At 42.4% G+C, this 22,062-nt stretch overlaps 1 protein-coding gene across 1 annotated transcript in view; it reads right to left on the bottom strand.

Annotated features, from left to right (window-relative positions):
* TPD52 (tumor protein D52) overlaps positions 1–21,609 on the bottom strand; it is a 131,041-nt gene extending 109,432 nt beyond the window's left edge. The window contains exon 1 of the mRNA XM_070382210.1: positions 21,454–21,609. Coding sequence (XP_070238311.1) covers positions 21,454–21,472 — 19 coding nt within the window. The 5' untranslated portion in view covers positions 21,473–21,609. The remainder of the gene's footprint in view (positions 1–21,453) is intronic.
* Positions 21,610–22,062: the final 453 nt, after the last annotated feature.

Below are 22,062 nucleotides of genomic sequence, written 5' to 3'. Positions count from 1 at the left end.
AAGAAGCTTGGGTTCTTTACACAGAGAAGACAAAGCAAAAAATGTTGTGACACTCTCATATAATGCAAATGTCCAATTAAAAAAAATTACCACTACATCAAGAGTATTAAAGTCACAGACATAGAGAACAGGCTGGTGGTTGCCAAGGGGTAGGAGAGGTGGAAGAGAGGATTGGGAGTTTGGAATGATTAGCAGATGCAAACTATTCTATATAGAATGGAGACATCAGTACAGGGAACTATATTCAATATCCTGTAATAAACCATAATGGAAAAGAATATGAAAAAAAAAGTATGTGTGTGTATATACATATATATATATAATGTATAACTGCATCACTTTGCTAGACAGTAGAAACTAACCCAACATTATACTTCAACCAAAGAAAAAAGCATTAAAGAAAAACATACTTTACCTCTAAAGAGAACAAACTTAAAACTAAAGAAACAGAGAATAACTGTAAGGCGTAAACCATATTACAAGACCATTTTGCAATCTGTCTATTGCAATATATCTATGTCTAAATGCGTTAGGAAGCAAGTTCATGTGAAAGCAAGACATGGAATATAATTGCCTTTAGGTCAATATTTGTCAGAGAAGGCCTAAGCATTTACTGATAAGCAGCTCTCAGTATAAACAAGAGCCTGGCATCTGTTAGTTCAACAAAGGAGCACTATAACTCTGGGAAGCTGTGCCTTCTGGGGGTGTGTGGGCTTGAAAGGCATCTTCTAGAGCAGACATTTCTGAATGTCCAGTAACAGCTGAAGAAAGGAAAAAGGTTAGCCCTGCCTCAACCTCCCCACCAGGGCCCCCTAACCTTGGGAGCAGGTCAGTCTCCAACATCTTTTTTCTCCCCTGCCCCAACTCTATCCTCATCACCTCCATCCAGAGGTATAGAGCTGATGCTGAGATGAGGGGCTGGCCACATTCTCAGGGTAATCTGGAGGAGCCAGGCCAGCCCACCGCCGTAACTGACAGGACTACGTGGGCAGAAATGAACCACCTGCGCTGCGATGGGACCCAAGACAGCTGCAGCTCCCAGAGGAGGTACCCAAAGCAGCTGTGAAAGTATCTGTCCTCCTTGACACCCACCCCCACCAAAATGTCCCTTGCACTGAATACTGGAAACTGTGCCTGGCAATCCCAGCTTTAAAGTCGATCTCTTGGGTGAAAGAAGTCAGGCACAAGCAGTTCTTAGGTTCTCTTTGAACCAAGGAAACCTGACCTCCTGAAGGCCTGCCAAAGAAAGCAGCCTGAATGTCAAGTTAAGGCTTGTGATTAAGAACCTGAGTCCTAACTCGACAGGGTGTGTGCAGGGCATGGGGAGGAGGGCGGGCAAACAAGTATTACTGAATAAAGAACATGAGGCCTGCACCTTGGTTTTCACTTTCATTAGAACGTTTTTTATTTCCCTGAGTACATCTGTCCCTTTATTAACATGTATATTCAAAGGCAGAATGATGCTTACAAACCAACAAATAAATGTGGGAGAGTACTTAAGATTACAGAGGTCACTCAGTTCTTTATAAAAGGAATGCTTTATTACAGTCTATAATTATGTAATATCTTCAAAAATAGAAATGTTTTATTGCTTTGCATTTCTACATGCTTCTCTAATAAGATTATGTTTAACTTATGCCCCCTAGAATGATAAGGAATTACTGCAAAGCATATAAAAATGCTAAACATTTTAAGTACAGCTGCTTTAATGACACAATGCCCAGGAACTGAAGGAAATTAACAATGGCCACAAAAGTGAAAGTTAAAAGTGTTAGTTGCTCAGCTGTATCCAACTCTTTGCAACCCTACGGACTGGCTGTCAGGCTCCTCTGTCCATGAAATTCTCCAGGTAAGAATACTGGAATGGGTTGCCATTCCCTTCTCCAGGGGATTTTCCCGATCTAGGGATTGAACCCAGGTCTTCTGCATTGCAGGCAGATTCTTTACAATCTGAGCCACCAAGGAAGCCCCAACAATGGCCGTGTGCTATGTGCTAAGTCACTTCTGTTGTGTCTGACTCTTTGCGATCCTATGAACCACAGCCAGGCTGGCCACAGTTGCTTCCAAAAAGAAAAAAAAGTGGGGGGCTATGGGACTGCCTGAGAGCTGCTAACTTTTCCCACTGTTCCCACTGCTCACTATTCTCATTCCCACTGGAATGAGCCTCAGTAGGAACAACAGTTTCTCAAAGGGAGTCCAGGTTTCCATAGGCAGCAGCAGGAGGTGAGGACACGCCTCCCTCCCAGCTCTCTCTTGCCTCCATCTCTGTCTCTTCCCTACAATAGCCATCTCAAGACTGCATTTACAGATGCAAAATTTCTTTTTTTTTCCTGCCCTGAGTTTTCATTGCTGCTCTTAGGCTTTCTGTAGTTGCAAAGAGTGAGGCCTTTTGCAGTACACGGGCTTCTCATTGTGGTGGCTTCTCTTCTTATGGAGCATGGGATCTAGAGCGTGGGCTCAGTAGTTGTGGCCCAGGGGCTTAGTTGCTCCTTGGCATGCGGGATCTTCCCAGACCACGGATTGAACCCATGTCTCCCTCATTGGCAGGCAGATTCTTATCCACTGTGCCACCAGGGAAGTCCCAGACCCAGGGTTTTTTGCCATATGGGTATCAAAATAGTTCACGCATCCGCAGTTCCCACAACGTTTCACAGGCAAGATTCCTTACACTGGAGACTTGATATTATTAAATAAATCAGCTCCACTGAGGCAAATCTATGTCTGCAACAAATTAATTTAAAATGAGATCTCTCTACCTGATCCCAGGTGCCTCAGTGGTAAAGAATCCTCCTGCCAATGCAGGAGAATCCGAGATGCGGGTTCAATCCCTGGTTCGGGAAGACGCCCTGAAGGAGGGCACAGCAACCCACTCCAGTGTTCTTGCCTGGAGAATCCCATGGACAGAGGAGCCTGGCAGGCTGCAGTCCACAGGGTCTCAAAGAGTCAGACAAGACAGAAGCGACTGAGAACGCACCTATTGAGAGTTGGTAAATATTGCATAGAAACTACATGATCCTAGGGGGGCTCTCTAAGCCCCCTACATATCAAACCCTCTCACCAGGAAAACAGAAGAGGAAGAGAACATCTACAGAGAGCTGAGGTGAGGGTAGGAAGAGGCATTCACCACCCACCACTGCTTGGCTGGAGCCAAGACCACACCAAATTAATGTTTTAGCATCATTGCCACATAAATGTTCTTTCTATGCACAGAGTACTAGTCAAAAAGAATTAAGAATTTCAAATTCTTCCAAAACTGGAAGACCAAAACCATCCCCAGCTTGTCCTCTGTACCCTTTCATTCACCTTTTGCAAACTCGAAAGAAAGGATAGCAGAAGTGCCACTCTTTTGTGCAGGATGCACCTGCGGAGGACACAACAACATTTGAAACAAGTGTTCAGTGTGGAAACTATGGGTGCAACGTACTGCTGTTAACGGCAACATGAACACACATGAAAAATTCCCCCAAATGGCATTTCACTGTCAAAAGCAAGAGGGTGGCTGGGCAGACAGGCAAGTTGGTCAGGAGAAGCAAGAGAGTCAGAGAGCACAGGGGTTCCTGAAGCTCTCACCCAGTAACAGCACCCAGAACCCAAGTGGAAGGGGCCACCCACCCAGAGGCCCCTCCCTCAGCTCAGGGAGCTGGAGCTCCTGCTGGTGGCCAACGTGTCATATCTAGTCCAAGGTGGAAGTGACAATATGACAAAGGTCCATATCCTGGCACGGCAACAGACTAGAACTGCAACTAACTAACCACTTCCTTTAATTCCTTTCTTTTTTTAATTTATTGAAGTATATTTGATTTACAATGTGTTAATTTCTGCTGCATAGCAAAGTGACTCAGTTATACATATACATATATACATTCTTTTTCATATTCTTTGCCATTATGGTTTATCACAGGATACTGAATATAATTACCTGCTATACAGTAGGACCTTCAGTTCAGTTCAGTCGCTTAGTCGTGTCTGACTCTTTGTGACCCCATGGACTACAGCACGCCAGGCTTCCCTGTCCATCACCAACTCCTGAGCTTGCTCAAACTCATGTCCATCGAGTCAGTGATGCCATCCAACCATCTTATCCTCTGTTCTCCCCTTCTCCTCCTGCCTTCAATCTTTCCTAGCATCAGGGGCTTTTAGAGTGAGTCAGTTCTTTGCATCAGGTGGCCAAAGTAGTGGAGCTTCAGCTTCAGCATCAGTCTTTCCAATGAATATTCAGGACTGATTTCCTTTAGGATGGACTGGTTTGATCTTCTTGCAGTCCAAGGGACTCTCAAGAGTCTTCTCCAACACCACAGTTCAAAAGCATCAGTTCTTTGGCACTCAGTTTTCTTTATGGTTCAACTCTCACATCCATACATGACCACTGGAAAAACCATAGCTTTGACTAGATGGACCTTTGTTGGCAAAGTAACGTCTCTGCTTTGTAATATGCTCTCTAGGTTGGTCATAGCTTTTCTTCCAAGGAGCAAGAGTCTTTTAATTTCATGGCTGCAGTCACCATTTTCAGTGATTTGGGAGCCCAAGAAAATAAAGTCAGCCACTGTTTCCGTTGTTTCCCCATCTATTTGCCATGAAGTGATGGGACCAGCTGCCATGATCTTAGTTTTTTGAATGTTGAGTTTAAAGCCAACTTTTTCATTCTCCTCTTTCACTTTCAAGAGACTCTTTAGTTCCTCTTTGCTTTCTGCCATAAGGGTGGTATCATCTGCATATCTGATGTTGTTGATATTTCTCCTGGCAATCTTGATTCCAGCTTGTGCTTCATCCAGCCCAGCATTTGTCATGATGTACTCTGCATATAAGTTAAATAAACAGGGTGCCAATATACACAGCCTTGACATACTCCTTTCCCAATTTGGAACCAGTCCATTTTCCATGACCAGTGCTAACTGTTCCTTCTTGACCTGCACACAGATTTCTCAGGAGGAAGGTAAGGTGGTCTGGTATTCCCATCTCTTGAAGAATTTCCCACAGTTTGTTATGATCCACACAGTCAAAGGCTTTACTGTAGTCAATGAAGCAGATGTTTTTTTTTGGAATTCTCTTGCGTTTTCTACGATCCAATGGACCTTAGTGTTTATCTATTTTATATACAGTAGTGTGTGTCTGCTAATCCCAAATTCATAATTTATCCCTCCCCCATGCCCTTACCCTGTGGTAACCATGAGTTTGTTCTCTATGTCTGTGACTCTGTTTCTGTTTCATAAATAAGCTCATCTGTGCCATATTCTGGATTCCACATATAAGTGATATCACATGATATCTGTCTTTCTCTGACTCACTTCACTTAGATGATCATCTCCAGGTCCATCCGTGCTGCTTCCAATGGCAATATTTCATTCTTTTTATGGCTGAGTAATTATGTACATATACTACATCTTCTTTATCCATTCCTCTGTCCACAGACATTTAGATTGCTTCCACTTCTTGGCTATTGTGAATAATGCTGCTATGAACATTGGGGTGCTATTAAGTTTTAAGAATTATGTAGCCTTTGAGTGTTCCTAACTTTGCTGAGACTCCACACAGAGAAACACACATAGGTCAACTACTAAAGTATGATTTCTGAAAATTCCCAATTAATAATTTGAAATAATTTTTTCTACGTTTTGAGTCACTATACACACACCAATGGGGGCAGAGGGGATCTAAATTAGCTACACAATAGCAATGACATTAATAATAAATAAACAAACTAGGAAATCTGTTTTCAGGGCTTTTTTTAAATCCCTACATAAAAAAAAAATTAATTCTAGTAAGAAACATAAAACATCTCAAATAAACCCACGACATCCCTTAAGTAAAAGTGAAACAGAAAAAGAGCAACAAAACCTCTGGGTTGCACAGTATGTCCCACACGGAGAAAGACAGAGAAGAAAAAGGAGAAAATGGAAATTAGGTAGAATAAAAAGACACCAAAAGGGAAGGAGAACGGAAAGGCAAAGAGGAACGACAGAAAACTCAGAGAAACAACTACGCACGCGCACACCCAAACTGAGGGGAACAGACCGACCGATGCGGGATTTGAGGTTTGCGCAGCACTGGATTGTAGAAAATAATCAAAGTGACCTACTACACTTTGTTTTCTGTTTGTTTTTTTTATATAGAATGAAAGATTCTTTAAATTCTAGAGTGCTTCACAGTTTTCAAAAGTTTCACACATGATTTCACATAATCCCACATTAACCTTTCTCCCTTACCCCTACATTGCCCTTCTCTGCTCCCTCTCCCCAGTGCTAAACACTAGTCTGTTCTCTGTATCTGTGAGTCTGCTTCGTTTTTGTTTTACTTACTAGTTTGTTGCAATTTTTAGATTTCACATATAAGTGATTATCATACAGCATTTATCTTTCTCTGACTTATTTCCGTTAGCATAATGCCTTCCAGGCATCCGTCTGTACTACTACAAATGGCAAAATTTCATTCTTTTTATGACTGAGTAGTATTCCGTTGTATATATACACCACATCTTCTTTATCCATTATCTGTCAATGGACACTTTGGCCGCTTCCCTACCTTGCCAATTGGAAACACTGCTGCTGTGAACACTGGAAACCTAGTACCTTGCCTTGTAAACAATGTTGCTACGAACAGGAGGGACCCAGCACACTCTGAAAAGTTGGCTGTTTCATCATAGGTCACTGCTTTTCAAATTTAACAGCAATGTTGCCATTGTGAAGAGAATAATCAGACTAGGAAAATGTCATCAGACCTTCATGGGCAGTGACCACAGGCCCAGCCAGAGGTCACTGCAGGGCAGCAAGGTGCCCAGCCCTGGAGTCTCTAATCGGGGCTAAAAAGAGGCAGGAAGTTTGGGAAGGGACTGTCATGAAGGGAAAAATAAAAGCCAAGGGAAATCTGCCATGTTATCTTCGTGTGTGTTATGTGTTCAGTCACTCAGGCATGTCCAACTCTTTGCAGCCCCAAAGATGGTAGCCCCCAGGCTCCTCTCTCCATGGGATTTTCATTTTCCAGGCAAGAATACTGAGGCAGGTTGCCATTTCTTACTCCAGGGGATCTTCCCAATGCAGGGATTGAACCCACGTCTTACGCTTCCTACATTGATGGGCAGATTCTTTACCACTGCGTCTACCTTTACTGTTAGTCAAAATCTTCACTGAATGCCTGAAGCAGTGAATAGTAAGTAGCCACCTACTGAAAAATCACCAGAGCAGCTGACTGGAAGGTCAACAGTGACCCAGCTGGCTGACTCTCCAGTGAGGGGACTGCAATTCTGGAGGGAAAATATTTCTCAAGAGACTATTTGACAAATTCAGATGTGGCATAAATCAATCCTGCAGCTGAGATCCTCCATGAAGAAAAGGGAGTGCTCACAACTTCAGATGTTCCCTGAGAAATTGCTGGTATAAAAAAAAAAAAAAATCACAGCTTTACTATGATTTGGCTCTAATGTCAACTCGAGGCTAAATTGCTTCTGTGGTCCTCATTCCACCTGGAGAATGTATCATGCTTTCATTTCACAGATATTTAATAAGTACTCATTCCCCACAAGGTTCTTACACATTCAAGTGAATTATTGCTTACAGACTTGAGCACCTTGAAGGTCAAACTCTAGGATAGGACTATTAAAATACATTGTGCATTAAAAGCATCATAACCAAAACCAGTGACCTACACAGGACTGGTGCATCCAGTTATTCTCCCTTGCCTTGCTTTCTTCTCTCATTTTACAAATAGGCACAAAGGTCAAAACAGCATCCTCTCTGTCTGGAAGCAAAAAACAACACTCAGTGCAGGCAAGCAAATCACCAAGGTAATCCAGATTTCCCTTTAAAACACCATCTTGCTTCTCAAAAGGGCAGTCTCCATTTGTATTTTAAAAAAACCAAAACACACACACATTTGACCCTTCTCAAAGGCCCAAATCCATAGCATCTGCCCTGTTCCTTCTCCTCAACTCCCTCCCGATCTTGGAGTTTGAATCTCTCAGCATTATCCATAATTGGGCCTCATCAGCAAAGCCATTATCTACTGTTTCCCTTCAATCTACCTGGCCTCTCCAGAGCCTGTGAAAGTTACACTCCCTATCCTGCACCTTCCTCTCCCAGCCCTGAAATCTTCAAATTCCATGTTCTGTTCTACTTTTGTTCCTGGGCTGTCTCAGCAACTTAATAGCTTCAAATATTACATGTGCTAATATGGAAGTAACATGCTAATAATTAACAGCTACAAATGATCACATGCTCTCCTGCCCAGCTCCTTCTCTTAGAGATCCATAGTTCACCCCTAACCCAGCCACACCGACATCCCACAAGGACCTGGTGGTGGTTTTAAAACATGTGCACACATCTATTGTATGCACCCTCTTCCCACCAAAAGTGGTGTCTAACTCTCCCTCCTTGAATCTGGGCTGACCCTTGTGACACATTCCTAACAGAACAAGGAGGAAGCGACTCCACATGACTTTGAGGCTAGGTCATACAAAGCCACATAGCCCCTGCCAGCCTCTCTCTTAGGACTGATGGGTTGGGAGCACTGGGGTAATGTAAGAAGCCTGCTATGGGGCATCCTGAGGGGGCCTGCTGCTGCATCAACAGCATGGTCTCCAGCTAAAAACAGGCAAGCAAATCACCATCCTCAAACAGGTCATGCTGTTTCCACCAGAGACCATGGGGATTGAACCAGGTGGGTGAGGAAGCCTTCAGATGAGCCCTGCCTCATGCTACAAGCCTCCCAGCTGGGCTGAGTGGAGGAGAGACAAGGTGTCCCCACCAAGCCCTGCCCACGTACAGGTCTGTAACTATCAAAAAAAAAAAAATGCTATTGTTTTAAACCACTAGGTGTGGGGATGGTCTGTTATACAAATGTTAGACAAATGGAACAGACCTCAGATGTAACACACAACCCAAATGAAATTCCCTCTCTCCCTTGCCTCTGGTCCCTTTCCAAGTCCATGCGGTCTGAAAAGCCCCAAGGCTTTTCTTTATTCTCTGCTCTGCTTTATTCTCAGATCCTCGCCCTTCACATCTGACCCTTTCTACCCAAAGATCCCTCAGGAATCCAGCACCCGCCACCGCTGGCATGAAACACAGTGACACCCCCTGCTTGGTTAGCTAGTCCCTTCTACACAGCTGCCAAAACGTTACTCTAAAACCAAACTCCCACCTGCCACCACCAGCCTCTTGCTCTACAGCACAGTCCTGAATCTTGATGACAGCTCACACACCCCTAGTGACCACCGTGAACTCCAGTCACAGGGAATTTCTGAGCATCTTTTTGCCTTTCATGCCTCTGCACCTTTGCACATACTGAAGCTTCTTCCCAAATCCTCTTCGGCACCCTTCCTTCTCTTACCTCTTACCAGGATTCCTACTTTGCCTTCAAGTTCAAAGGTTACTTGAGGTTAGACTCCGGTCCTGACGACCAGCCAGAGTTCCTCATTTCCTTTTCAGTCAGTCAGCCAGTCCTTACAACCTCCACTTCACACAGTGGCCAAATTCTCTGTATGTTTCTCCAGCCTGGCCTGTGAGGGCAGGCATCATATCATGTGTGCGTGCATACTCAATCACTTCAGTCGTGTCTGACTCTCTGTGACCCTAAGGACTGCAGCCTGCCAGGCTCCTCTGGCCATGGGATTCCCCAGGCAAGAATACTGGAGTGGGTTGCCATGCCCTCCTCCACGGGATCTCCCCAACCCAGGGACTGAACCCACATCTCCTGTGTCTTCTGCACTGCAGGTGTACTCTTGACTGCTGAGCCACCAGGCAAGCCTGCCTCATATCATAATTGTCTCCAAATAAATGAAATGTTTAATTTGAATTGGAAATCAGCAAATTAGCATTCTACAGAAATACAAACACTTCGTTTGAGAATTAGTATCTATTGAGCCCCCATGCCAGTCACAGATTTTTACTTAAATTTCACAAATAGTTGAGGTATAATCAGCCTCAAAGAGGTTGAGTGACTTATCCAGTGTCTCATGACCAGAAAACGATGAAAACCAATTTTCAACCCAGACATACCTTCGGCTCTAGCATTCTTTACCCTGAATATTTTCAACCGGTTCTGGTGCCTGAGGACAGACCACATTCTGAGGTGGATACCAGTCTGAGTGCTCCCTCCCCCGTGGTAGCTACCACAGAATGGCATCATTTTGAACAACACCTTTCATTATACTTTTAGGTAGCATAAGGACAGGAACACTATGGCCAAATAATTCGGATTTAAAACCCAGCTCTGTCTGTGTCAAGCTTTGTGCCCCTGGAAAAGTTATTACTCCATTTTCTCACATCTTGTTTCTTCATTTGTAAAACAAGGATGTGGCTCACAGATTTGCTCTAAACATTTTCAAAATGAAACATGAAAAACATTTAGAACAGAATCTGGTATACGGAAAACCCTGAGCAGATGTTGTTGCTGGTATTAGTGGTAGTAGTGGTATTACTAAAAGTTGCCCAGTAAAACCCCAACTAGAAAACTTAGGTTATTATAATGCAGAGCTTGAAGTGGTGTCCCTTCAGATTCCAATTCTGTTTTAATTTGTTGGAAGGAAAATATTTCTAAAAAGTGTGAAGTGTTCCCAGCCCTTTAAACTGATTTGCAAATGTAGCTGAAACTGTTCTTGGCCACCAGTTACCCTTTGAGAAACAACAGGTGTGGGACAAAGGTTTTGTAACAATCTCCGCTTCTAGCAGAGAATGGGGAAGTCGTGATCTCTCAGCTTCTGTTTCCTCATATATAAAACAAAAATGATATCAATCCTATTACCTTGCATTAGGAAAGACTGAATTGAAATAATACAAAGAAAAATTAGAAGGAGTTGTGCAAAAAGCAGGTAGAATCATCATCATTCCCACTGCTAATAAACTGATATACCAAAAGTGATATACTCAGTATATACCAAAATGGAAAGTTGGTCATCAATTTGCTAAAATGCTCCAGCCAGCAGAAATGTTTGCATTTTCCCTCTTTATATAATTTTCATTCTGTTAACTAGTAGCAAACCCTTTCCGCCACTGTCAACATCTCCACTGCCCTTCTCAATTTAACTGAAAGAAATCTAAAATGTATCAACACCATCTGTGCCTCTTAAATTCAGGATACATTAGAAGCAAATAACTACTTTTGATGAAATAGCATAGAAAACATTTAAGAAAGTTACTTAGTGAGCACTACATCCAACTTCCTTTGGAGAATAAACATTTAATCAGCACTGTCTCCTCCTCTACTTGTAAATGTATACATAAATACTCTTATGTGTACACTTGAGAAGTAAAGTACCAATTTGGCTTCTATTTACAGATCAGACTTTCAGTGATTATGTATAAAACTAAAAGCACATTTGGAACAGGTATTCTTGGAACAGGTATTCTTGTCTCCCTGCCAAACTATTATCTTTCCCTGTTAACTGTTTCTATCTAATCCCATGTGACTCTATATACGCTAGAAACCTTTCTAATGAATATATGTACAATAGGACAAATATTTATGGAGTACCAACCATGTACACACTTGAATGAGAGTCTGGAATACAAACGGAACAGTCTCCTACTGACACTTCATTTCTAACCAAGTACAAATCTTAATGGGTTGGATAAACTGCTATCTTTATTCCTACAGCCCTATTCATTACACCATAAGCTCCTTTACCACACCACAATGCCTCCAAAAAGCTCAGAATACAAGGGGTGAAGTTTAATCCTATTAAGTAAATTCTCAATCCAAAACTTTATATGGTGATGTTTTATATCATTTTTAAGCTGACATTTACATTTGCATAGCTGTAACATGAAGTACAGTCACCATGCCTATAAGCCAAAGCGTGGAAACTAATAGTCCTACCTAGAACCACTACTTTCAATATCGATTACAAAAGCATCTAAAGAGAAGACATAAACACAGAGAAAAAAGTATTGAAGGCAACTGAGAGCCATGACAGTTACTCTAAAAACTGTCACCAAGAAAACATCTGCTCTTCATAATGTCTTCTGTTAGAAAAATAACATGAAACATAACCAAAACCAAAATAGAAAAAATAAATATTTTCCGCAAAACACAAAGGTTTACTATGAACAGGGGAGAAGGGTGGCAGCAGAAGAAGGCAAAGACACAATTTTAAAGTAAAGGAGAGGACTTCCCTGGTGGCTCAACGGTAAAGAATCCGCCTGCCAATGCAGGGGACATGGGTTTGATTCCTGGTCTGGGAAGAGCCCATGCACTTTGGGGCAGCTGAACCCGTGCTCTCAAGCCTGTGAGCCACAACTGAGCCTGTGCACACAACTGCTGAAGACCGCGCACCCAGAACCCAGGCTCCACAACAAGAGAAGCCTCTGCAATGAGAAGCCTGCACACCACAGAGAGTGGCCCCTGCTCGCCCCACCTAGAGAAAGCCCACACGCAGCAACGAAGACCCAGTGCAGCCAAAAAATAAGTCAATTTAAATTTTTTAATTTAATAAAATAAAAAGATATTAAAACAATGAAGGAACAACCAATGTCCAAAGGGGAACACAATGGCTAATATCATCTACAGCCTCTTAGACGGTGGAAAACGTTTAAATGAAAAGAGATGGCATGTTTTTTACCTATAAGCTTTCTAATTGTTTTTTTTCCCCAAAGCAATGACATCTGTGCAGAAAAAGAAACAACCAAGAGTGACAAAGGCATTTACAGAATGGGAGGAAAATATGTGTAAACCACATATCTCATAAGGCCTAAGTATCCAGAATACATTAATAATTCATAATCCAATCATAGACATTTCTCCAAAGAAGACATAAAGATGACCGAGAAGCACTCAACATCACTCATCATCAGGAAAATGCAAATCACAACCACAATGAGATATTATCTCAGCTCAATTAGGAAGGCCCCTATCAAAAATGAAAAGTGTAGCTAAAGATATGGAAAAATTAGAACCACAGAGGCTCCCTCTCTCTGCAGGTGTTTGGTCCCTACAATGTTCTCTCTAAAATAACTCGGTGAGAATGTAAAATGGTATGGCCACAATGGAAAACAGGAGAGAAATTCACAAACCAAACAAAACAAAACACCTAAGAACAGAACTACCATCAGATCAGATCAGATCAGTTGCTCAGTCGTGTCCGACTCTTTGCAACCCCGTGAATCGCAGCACACCAGGCCTCCCTGTCCATCACCAATTCCCGGAGTTCACTCAGACTCACGTCCATTGAGTCAGTGATGCCATCCAGCCATCTCATCCTCTGGCGTCCCCTTCTCCTCTTGCCCCCAATCCCTCCCAGCATCAGAGTCTTTTCCAATGAGTCAGCTCTTCACATGAGGTGGCCAAAGTACTGGAGTTTCAGCTTCAGCATCATTCCTTCCAAAGAAATCCCAGGGCTGATCTCCTTCAGAATGGACTGGTTGGATCTTGCAGTCCAAGGGACTGTCAAGAGTTTTCTTCAACACCACAGTTCAAAAGCATCAATTCTTCGGCGCTCAGCTTTCTTCACAGTCCAACTCTCACATCCATACATGACCACTGCAAAAACCATAGCCTTGACTAGACGGACCTTTGTTGGCAAAGTAATGTCTCTGCTTTTCAATATGCTATCTAGGTTGGTCATAACTTTCCTTCCAAGGAGTAAGCGTCTTTTAATTTCATGGCTGCAGTCACCATCTGCAGTGATTTTGGAGCCCCCAAAAATAAAGTCTGACACTGTTTCCCCATCTATTTCCCATGAAGTGGTGGGACCGGATGCCATGATCTTCGTTTTCTGAATGTTGAGCTTTAAGCCAACTTTTTCACTCTCTACTTTCACTTTCATCAAGAGGCTTTTGAGTTCCTCTTCACTTTCTGCCATAAGGGTGGTGTCATCTGCATATCTGAGGTTATTGATATTTCTCCTGGCAATCTTGATTCCAGCTTGTGTTTCTTCCATAGGAACCAGCAACTTTATTTCTGGGTATTGAGGATTTCAGAACAAGTCTCCCTCAAACTACCACTTTGGAATTGTGACTATTTTGAGCTGACGGCAATCAAAATCCAGCAGACTGAGGAAAACCTTTTATTTCTCCCTTACCTGTCTAAAAGAATTTAGATAGAGTATCTGGTTCAGGAAGGGAACTATCACAAGAGATTACTACAAATAGTCCAGGTGAGGTGGGGTGAACTGCGGGCAGCTGGACTGGGGCTAGAGATCAAAGTCCTCTCTGGGCCCCATCGTCCTGCAGGGAATGGAAAACACTTTACCAAACCTTCTCTCCATCTTCCTGTGAATTGTCTTTCTCACCTTTCAAGACCCAGAACCCTATCCCTTTTCTCCATAGCTCAGAGCATCATGTAAGTCTCAACTGGCTAAATGCCTGAGGATCTCATATTCTTGTAGGACCCCCGAACATACGCAACTAAATTTGGTTTTCTCCTGTTAGTCTCCCCTATGTTAATTTAATTATTAGACAAGCCAAAGAACTAAGAAGGGTAGGGAAAATAAACATTCCTTTCCTACAGTATATACCCAAGAGTGGAAAACAGGACATAAAAGAGAATTTGCACACCCATGATCACAACAGCCAAGAGGAGGGAGCAACCTAAATGTCCAGTGAAGGATGGACAAAGAAAATAAAAGATGATAAAGAAAATGTGGCATACATACACACTAGAATGTTATATAGCCTTAAAAAAGACAGAAATCCTACAATATGCAATGACATGGATGAACCTTAAAGACATTATGCCAGGTGAAATAAGTCATAAAAAGACAAATACTGCATGATTCCACTTTAATGATCTATCTAAAGTAATCAAACTCACTGAAGCAGTAAAGAGAATAGTGGATACCAGGGGCTGTAGAGAAAAAAAAATGTGTGTTGCTCAGTGGGTCCAGGGTTTCAGTCATCAAAATGAAAAGGTTCTAGAGATGTGTTACACAATAAAGTACATAGAGTTAACAATACTATCCTATACACTTAAATACAGTTGTGATAATACATTTCTTGTCATGCATTTTTACTACAATAAAAAAGCAGTAATAATTATGTTTCCCAGAAAGCAATTTGGCCAAAGGCATGAAAAACCTAAGCATATTCACATCCTTTGTCCTGTCTCAAGAAATTTATCTTAAAACACTTTCTCTTTAAAGTATTATAATAGCTAAAATAAAAAGCAATCTATATTCCCACAAAAAAAAAACAGTTAAACATCAAATGCTGAAAGAGTACAGTCATCAAAAAATACAGTTTGAAGATACTTTTTTCAATGGTACATTAAAATTCTTATTATCTAGTAGTATCCAAAATGCAATATAAAATTGTATATATAGTATGTACAATACAACTATGATGAACATATACTGGGATATTCAATAAAGAAAAAGACAAGGAAACAGGTCTAATAAAAAAAAAAGAGAGAGAGAAAGGGAAATGAGGAGGATAGAGAACAGGGGAAGGGAAGAAAGCTATATCAACTACATTTCTGTTGGATTTGCATCCAGACCAAGTTGATTCTAATGTTCATTTGGAAATAAAATCTGGCAGAAACAGCTAGAAAAACATCTAGTAATAAAAAGAAAAATAGAGTGATCAGGAGAGACTAGTCCTTCCAGACATTTTAACATGTTATGAAACCACAATAATTTAAACAGTTTAGTTGCTAGGACAGAAGAGGGGGAAAGAAAAGAATACAGAAATTTAGCACTGACAGCAGCAGTGTTTCAAAGACCCATTCGTGAGTGAATGGTGCTGGACAACTGAGGAGCCAATTGAGTTGGGAAGGAGGTTAAGATTCATAACTCACATTTTTTAATCAAAATAAACTCCAGATGGATGAAAGATTTAAAGGTAAAAAATAAAAACATAAATTCAAAGTGAGGATAGCATCTCTATGAACGATTCAAAAGCTTGAAGCTATTAAATGAAAACTGCCATCAACTAATATTTCTGCTCAGAAAAAAAATCACCAGAAAGTCAAAAAAGGAACAACAAACTAGGAAAAAATATAATAGCAATTCATGTCATGAAGAAATCAAGAAGAAAAGGATAAACAATAGAAAAAACTGGCAAGGTATATGATCAGACATGTCCCAGAAAATGAATATAGATAGATCTCAAACATATCAAAAGAAGTATAATGGCCTTCATATTAAGAAAAATAGATAATAAACACAGCCTGCGAAACATCTTCCCCCCCACAAGAGAAGCAAAGATGAAAAATGTGACAACACCCTGGCCACATGATAGAGAGAAGCAGATGCTCACACATAGCTGGTGGATTATAACTGGCACCACTTCTATGGAGCAGAATCTAGCACCATCAAAATTGAACAGTCACATTCTTCTAAGAATTCTTCCTACAGATACAACAGCACATTTATCAAATAATTTGCATACAGATTTATTTGCTGCAGCTTTGTTTTAATAGCAAAATATTAGGGGAAACCTAAATGTCCCTCAATAGGGAACAAGTATCATCTGTTATGGTACATAACATGGTATATCTAAAAATAGACATCTACAAATAGCCCTGAAAAATGAAACAACTCTATATAACATTGTGTTGAATGATCTCTAAAATATATACTGTTAGTATATACAGTATATATAGAAATATAGAAGATAGGTGTGAAATAATTTGTGCACTACAGCTTATACAACACACACACTAATACTGTACATATTTAAATATAAGTGTGTATACCTACATAAGTAGAATCTCTCTGGGTGGATGGAGAAGAAACTGTTAATAATGGTGACATCACTACCCAAGAGAAATAGCCAAGGAGACAGGAATGGAAGGGAGATTTAACATTTTGCAAACTTTTAATCATTCTGAACTCCATCATGTGCATTAATTACCTGGTCACACTAGTCAAAATGATGCTGCAGAAGGGTATTTTAAAATACTGAGTTTTAAAGAAGAGGCAAGATACAAGATGACATATTCAATAAGAGATTATTTTGTGATTTGTTTAAAAGGACAGCTATATGGATGGATACAAACCAACATGCTAACAGTGATTTTCCAGAATAGGATTATAGGTGGTTTTATGTTCTTTCTCTCCATGTGTATTTTCTGATTTTTCTAAAATGAACAATTCCAAAAAAATAAATAAAATAAAATAAAATAAAATGAACAATCCCTCTCAGCTACCAAGAAGTGTTTTTAATTCAAACATTTTTTAACTTGCACTAGACATTAAATCCCTTGATCCCTTGGACATTTATTCTAATGAAAATACACTGCTAAGATTATGGTTTCTGGTACCCACCCAGTTTAAATAAAATCTGGGAGAGTCTCAGAAGAGAGATTGTAAAACAGTCAACAATTAAACAGAAATAATTAAACCTACAAGGAAAATAAAATAATGTGAGCCTCCAATGCAAGGCCCAGGAGGAGCACAGAAGGTCAGGGGACTTGGGTGTTCTCTTCAGTTGGGAACCTTGAGTGTATTTGCTTTTATTGTGTACATAGATTATTCTGTTTTGAGATCTCACTGATGGATCACAACCCCTCCTACCACTTAGCTCTCCCCTAGGGACCAAGCAGACTGCTGCATAGAAACAGATGCAGGAAGTGAATGCAAGTTAACAAAGACATTATCACCATATGGAAAGCAAGACTTGACCAAAGAAACCATGATGCTGAGTGACTCACACCCAGAGATCTGTGAGCAGACCCTCAAAGCTGTTACCTATTCATTTCTACATTTGTTTTATCTGTAAATCAACAACACCTCACCATTTTGTTATTCTGAAGGCATAATTACCAGGCTGAAATTATAGTGACCTATTATCGTGTCACTGTTTCATTGCAGGCTTCCCCTTTCCCCAGTTGCTTCGACCATAGCAGCCTTCCCCTACCCCCTTAAGATAAAAAGCTGTGGTGGTGTTTTAATTCAAACACAGATAAAATGCTTAGTGGCTAGGTGACTGTCAATATAATGGTGCTAAACTACAAGTTATTACTAATATAAGAGAGTGTGTGCCTGTGCACGTGTATGTGCACACGTGCTTAATTATGTCTGACTCTTTGCAACCCCATGGACTGTAGCCCTCCAGGCTCCTCTGTCCATGGAATTTTCCAGGTAAGAATATGGAGTGGGTTGCCATTTGCTCCTCCAGGGGATGTTCCCAACCCAAGGACCCAACCCACGTCTAGTGTCTCCCACATTGGCAGGCAGATTATTTACCACTGTGCCACCTGGGAAGCCAATATAAGAGAGTACTCGAGCACGATTATCTATTCAGCCCCATAAAAGGCAGTCAGGAGTTTTTTTACATGGTGTATTCTACAGTTAGCAGGCCGCTGCACTTTCAAGGTGGGAAATGGCACACACGTTAAGTGTGCTGAACCCATAGAAACTCCTAAGAGGCAGTATGTTGTTTATGGTGAATTTTAAATCATCTGATGTTGACTGCTCTCAACATAAGCAGAGTACTGTATACAGAGTCTGGGTATGGGGGAGGGCACGAAAAATAGGCAAATCTCAGACTGATACTGAAAAGCATTCAGAGTACAGCGCTGAAAATAAAACTGTTCATTTCAAAACATTATAGCTCTATTCAATAAAATCAGTAGCAAAGGCTAGATTTTGACAACTTCATACAAGAAGGAACAGATAAGGAGACATTTCATTCTTGAATGCAGAGACATGCATTCAAGACAAGTAGTAGGCCATTTAATTTTGTATCTAGAGGATTTTATTTTCCTGGCCACGCTGTGCAGCATGTGGGATCTTAGTTCCCCAACCAAGGCTTCCCTTCATTGGGAGCACAGAATCTTAACCACAGTACCACCAGAGAAGTCCCTAGAGTATTTTTTTAAGGGACAAACACAACAAAATCCACACATGTTAAAAAAGTAAGTTAAATCCTAAAATATTATGATTTGCTTTTAGGTACTTTGAAAAAAATCACAATTCAGCAGACAATCACAGATTTTGTATAAACCTTATTCCAGCCAACACACTTTGCTGGTGAACCTGCAAGTTAAAAATCCAGGTTCCCTTCTCACTTTCAGCCAGGAGTCTACATGGACTTGCTCAAGACTGAATTGTCTCCTCTGCTAGCTCAGAGAGCTGACAGATAAACTTACTCTCCACACCCACTGCAGTCTTATCAGCAACTTTGTCCATCCAACCAGAGTTCTGCTTCTTTAAAACACAGAGAAAAAGAACAGGAGGAAGTGGGAAGCAAGTAACCAACTCAGAGGTTTCAGGGGCTGGAAGGAGACTGGCCCTTGGGCACTTGCCTTTCATCTGAGGCAGTCAACAAACATTTCTAAAAAACTGTGTGCTGTGGGAACATAAAGATGAAAAGACAAAAAAGAGGCAGAAGGAACCCAAAGTATAAGGAAACGCCAAGTGGTTGTTAAGACTGCCAAGCTATGTAGCCTCAGTTGACCTTGCCCAGGCAGCTAGCTCGTCTTTCATTTAGAGTCTGGCGTCCAAGTTCTCCACTTTAAGAGGATGGACTTCCCTCGCCCTCTAAGAATGACAATTAAATGCAAGGAGTAACATGACTAACAAATATCTTTACCAAAGAATAACATCCGTAAATTAGAGACAGAAAAAGACTCCTCTTATAAACCAAGGGATTTATTAAACATGTCTTAGACACATATACACAAACACACGCACAAACAGTAATCCTACAATAACCATATAAAGTGTATCAGCAAATTGGAATATTACAGAACTACTACTGGCCGTGATTCTTACCAGCCAAACTAGAATACAAAAATCTAATAAAATCAGTCACTCCATTCACCTGATTCAAACACTAATATTTCATCTACTTTGAGGAGTACCAAACATAGCCACATATTCTAAAAACATCATTATGTTAAATATCACAGTGTAAGACATACACATGTATGCATGCTCACATGCTGGACACCCTCACTACCCCCATGAAAATCCAGATAGAAAAATACTGACTTACGTGGTAGCCTCTAGGCCTTCTCCTAACAATAATACACCTGAGACCTGTGAGGAGCTTTCCGACTCAAACATGTAAATGTTTACCATGTACAAATCACCAGGTTACTCAACTGTGGACAAAAATGAAATATATGCTTCTAACTTCAAGAAGTTTGAAATCTAGACAATATGTGGACACGTGTATATATGTACATATATAATGTATGACATATATACTATAAACTACATATTGTATGGGGCTTCCCCATTGCTCAGCTGGTAAAGAATCTGCTTGCAGTGCTGGAGATCTAGGTTCGATTCCTGGGTGGGGAATATCCCTTGGAGAAGGAAATGGCAATTCACACCAGCATTCTTGCCTGGGAAACTGCATGGACAGATGACCCTGGCGGGCTACAGTTCATGGGGTGGCAAAGAGTTGGATACAACGGTGCACACATGTACATACTGTATCAAATGAATGTAAGATGAGATTAATTTGAGGAGTTGAGAGAAAGGAAAAGCTGGAAGGCTCCAAAAATCCTATTTTACAACTGACCAGAAGTAAACTACAAAACAGTATACATGGAATATGGTTTGACTTAAATGAAAACTCGTATGCATGAAGGCAGATACTGGAGAGTAGTACATAAAAAAAAATTTGTGTTAAGACTCAAAATAGTAATAATTCCTATCCCCACTTCCCCAAATTAACCTCAATACTGTTACTTTTTTTTTAGCCTTTATATGTATATATTTAAAAGCTTGCCGCGAACCTGTGTTATGGTTAGTGTGGTTACTGTGTTACTATCAGTAAAGATTTCTAGGATGTGGCAATATTTAAATCTGAAAACCTAGTTCTACTATGCCACATCGCTCTTAAATAATGATTACTGGAAGTAATTTCCCTTGAGATACTATTTTCAGAAACAAGTGCAGCCAAAGCTAGAGTAATCAGACTAAGGTTTTGTGTTGGAGGGGTTTCACCTTTGATGGATAAAAGAGGACCCTCGCTACGAAAAATTCCCCGCCTCCAAACAAACCTAGAGACACTGCTCCACAATTGGGGGATGTTAAATGTTTGCAACCAAAACCAACGCCACGGGCTCAAATGCCACCAAAAATCCTAACCACGTTAAGGAGAGAGCAGAAAGTCTTCACGTGTGGCTGGGAGGGCTTCACGCGCCCCTCGTGCGGGGCCAAACGACCCACCGTCCCCAGTCCCTCAGTTTCCACCGGTCCCAGACCGAGGTGAGCAGGGCTCCCGGGCACCGCTTTCACCAAAGCGCTTCTCGATCCGCCGCCCCGGCTCCGAACGCCTGGCGCCGGCCCTCCGCCGCCTCCCAGAACCTTCTCTATCTTTCCCGTCCTCTCTGCTGTCTCCAACACCCGCGCACCCTCGCGCGGTCCCATCCGCCCCCTCCGGCCGCCGGTTCCCGGCAGCCCGGCCCCACCAGGACCTGGGATCCGGCTCCGGGGACGCAACTGGCGGCTCCAGCACGGCAGGCTCCGCACCTGCCCGGGTGCCAGGCCGCGCGCCGCCGCACCCCGGACCCGGGCCCCCAGCCGCGCCGCGCCGGGCCCCGCGCCCACCCCGGAAGCGCCCGCGCCCTCACCTTGCTCGCTGCGGTCCATGTCTCCCTCCCGCCGGCAGCCCGTCCCCGCTCGGCCCGCCCGCCCGCCGCGCAGCGCTCCTCCCGTCCTCCGCCCGCTGCTCCCGGGAAGTCCCCTCCCCCGGAGGCGTCGGGCGCGGTGGCGCCGCCCGCGCGAGGTGGGGAGCGCTTTCCCGGGGCGTCACCCAACCACCTGACCCCGCGGGCCGGTGCGCTCCGCCGCGTCGGCGCAGGAGGAGGACCGGCGGGCGGTGCCGGGCGGCGGGGCGGGGAGGGCCGGGTGAGCGCAGGCTGCAACACGCCCTGTAGGAGAGGGGAAGGCGGGGACCGCCAAGACGCGGCAGCACCGTGGAGGCTGCGTGGGGACCGCGTGGAGACAGGGATGGCGTTACGTCGCACCCTCAAGTTATTTATCATCAGAAGTTTCCTCCGGGGCGTTGAAGATGCCCTTTCTCTGCCTCCCCTAACACCTGCTCTTCTGTGCTTATTGAGTGGCAAACGCAGGAAGGTTATTTTCAAATGCCAGTGGCTCCTTTTCCCACTCATTCTTCATGTTCTCCTGCTCCCAAAATAACACCCTAGACTGTCTACCAGAGTAGGTCCGAAACAGGC

The sequence above is a fragment of the Bos mutus genome, chromosome 14 (assembly GCF_027580195.1).
Source record: "Bos mutus isolate GX-2022 chromosome 14, NWIPB_WYAK_1.1, whole genome shotgun sequence".
Taxonomy (NCBI): domain Eukaryota; kingdom Metazoa; phylum Chordata; class Mammalia; order Artiodactyla; family Bovidae; genus Bos; species Bos mutus.
The sequence above is the reverse complement of the archived record's forward strand: the minus strand, read 5'-3'. Positions and strand labels throughout refer to the sequence as shown.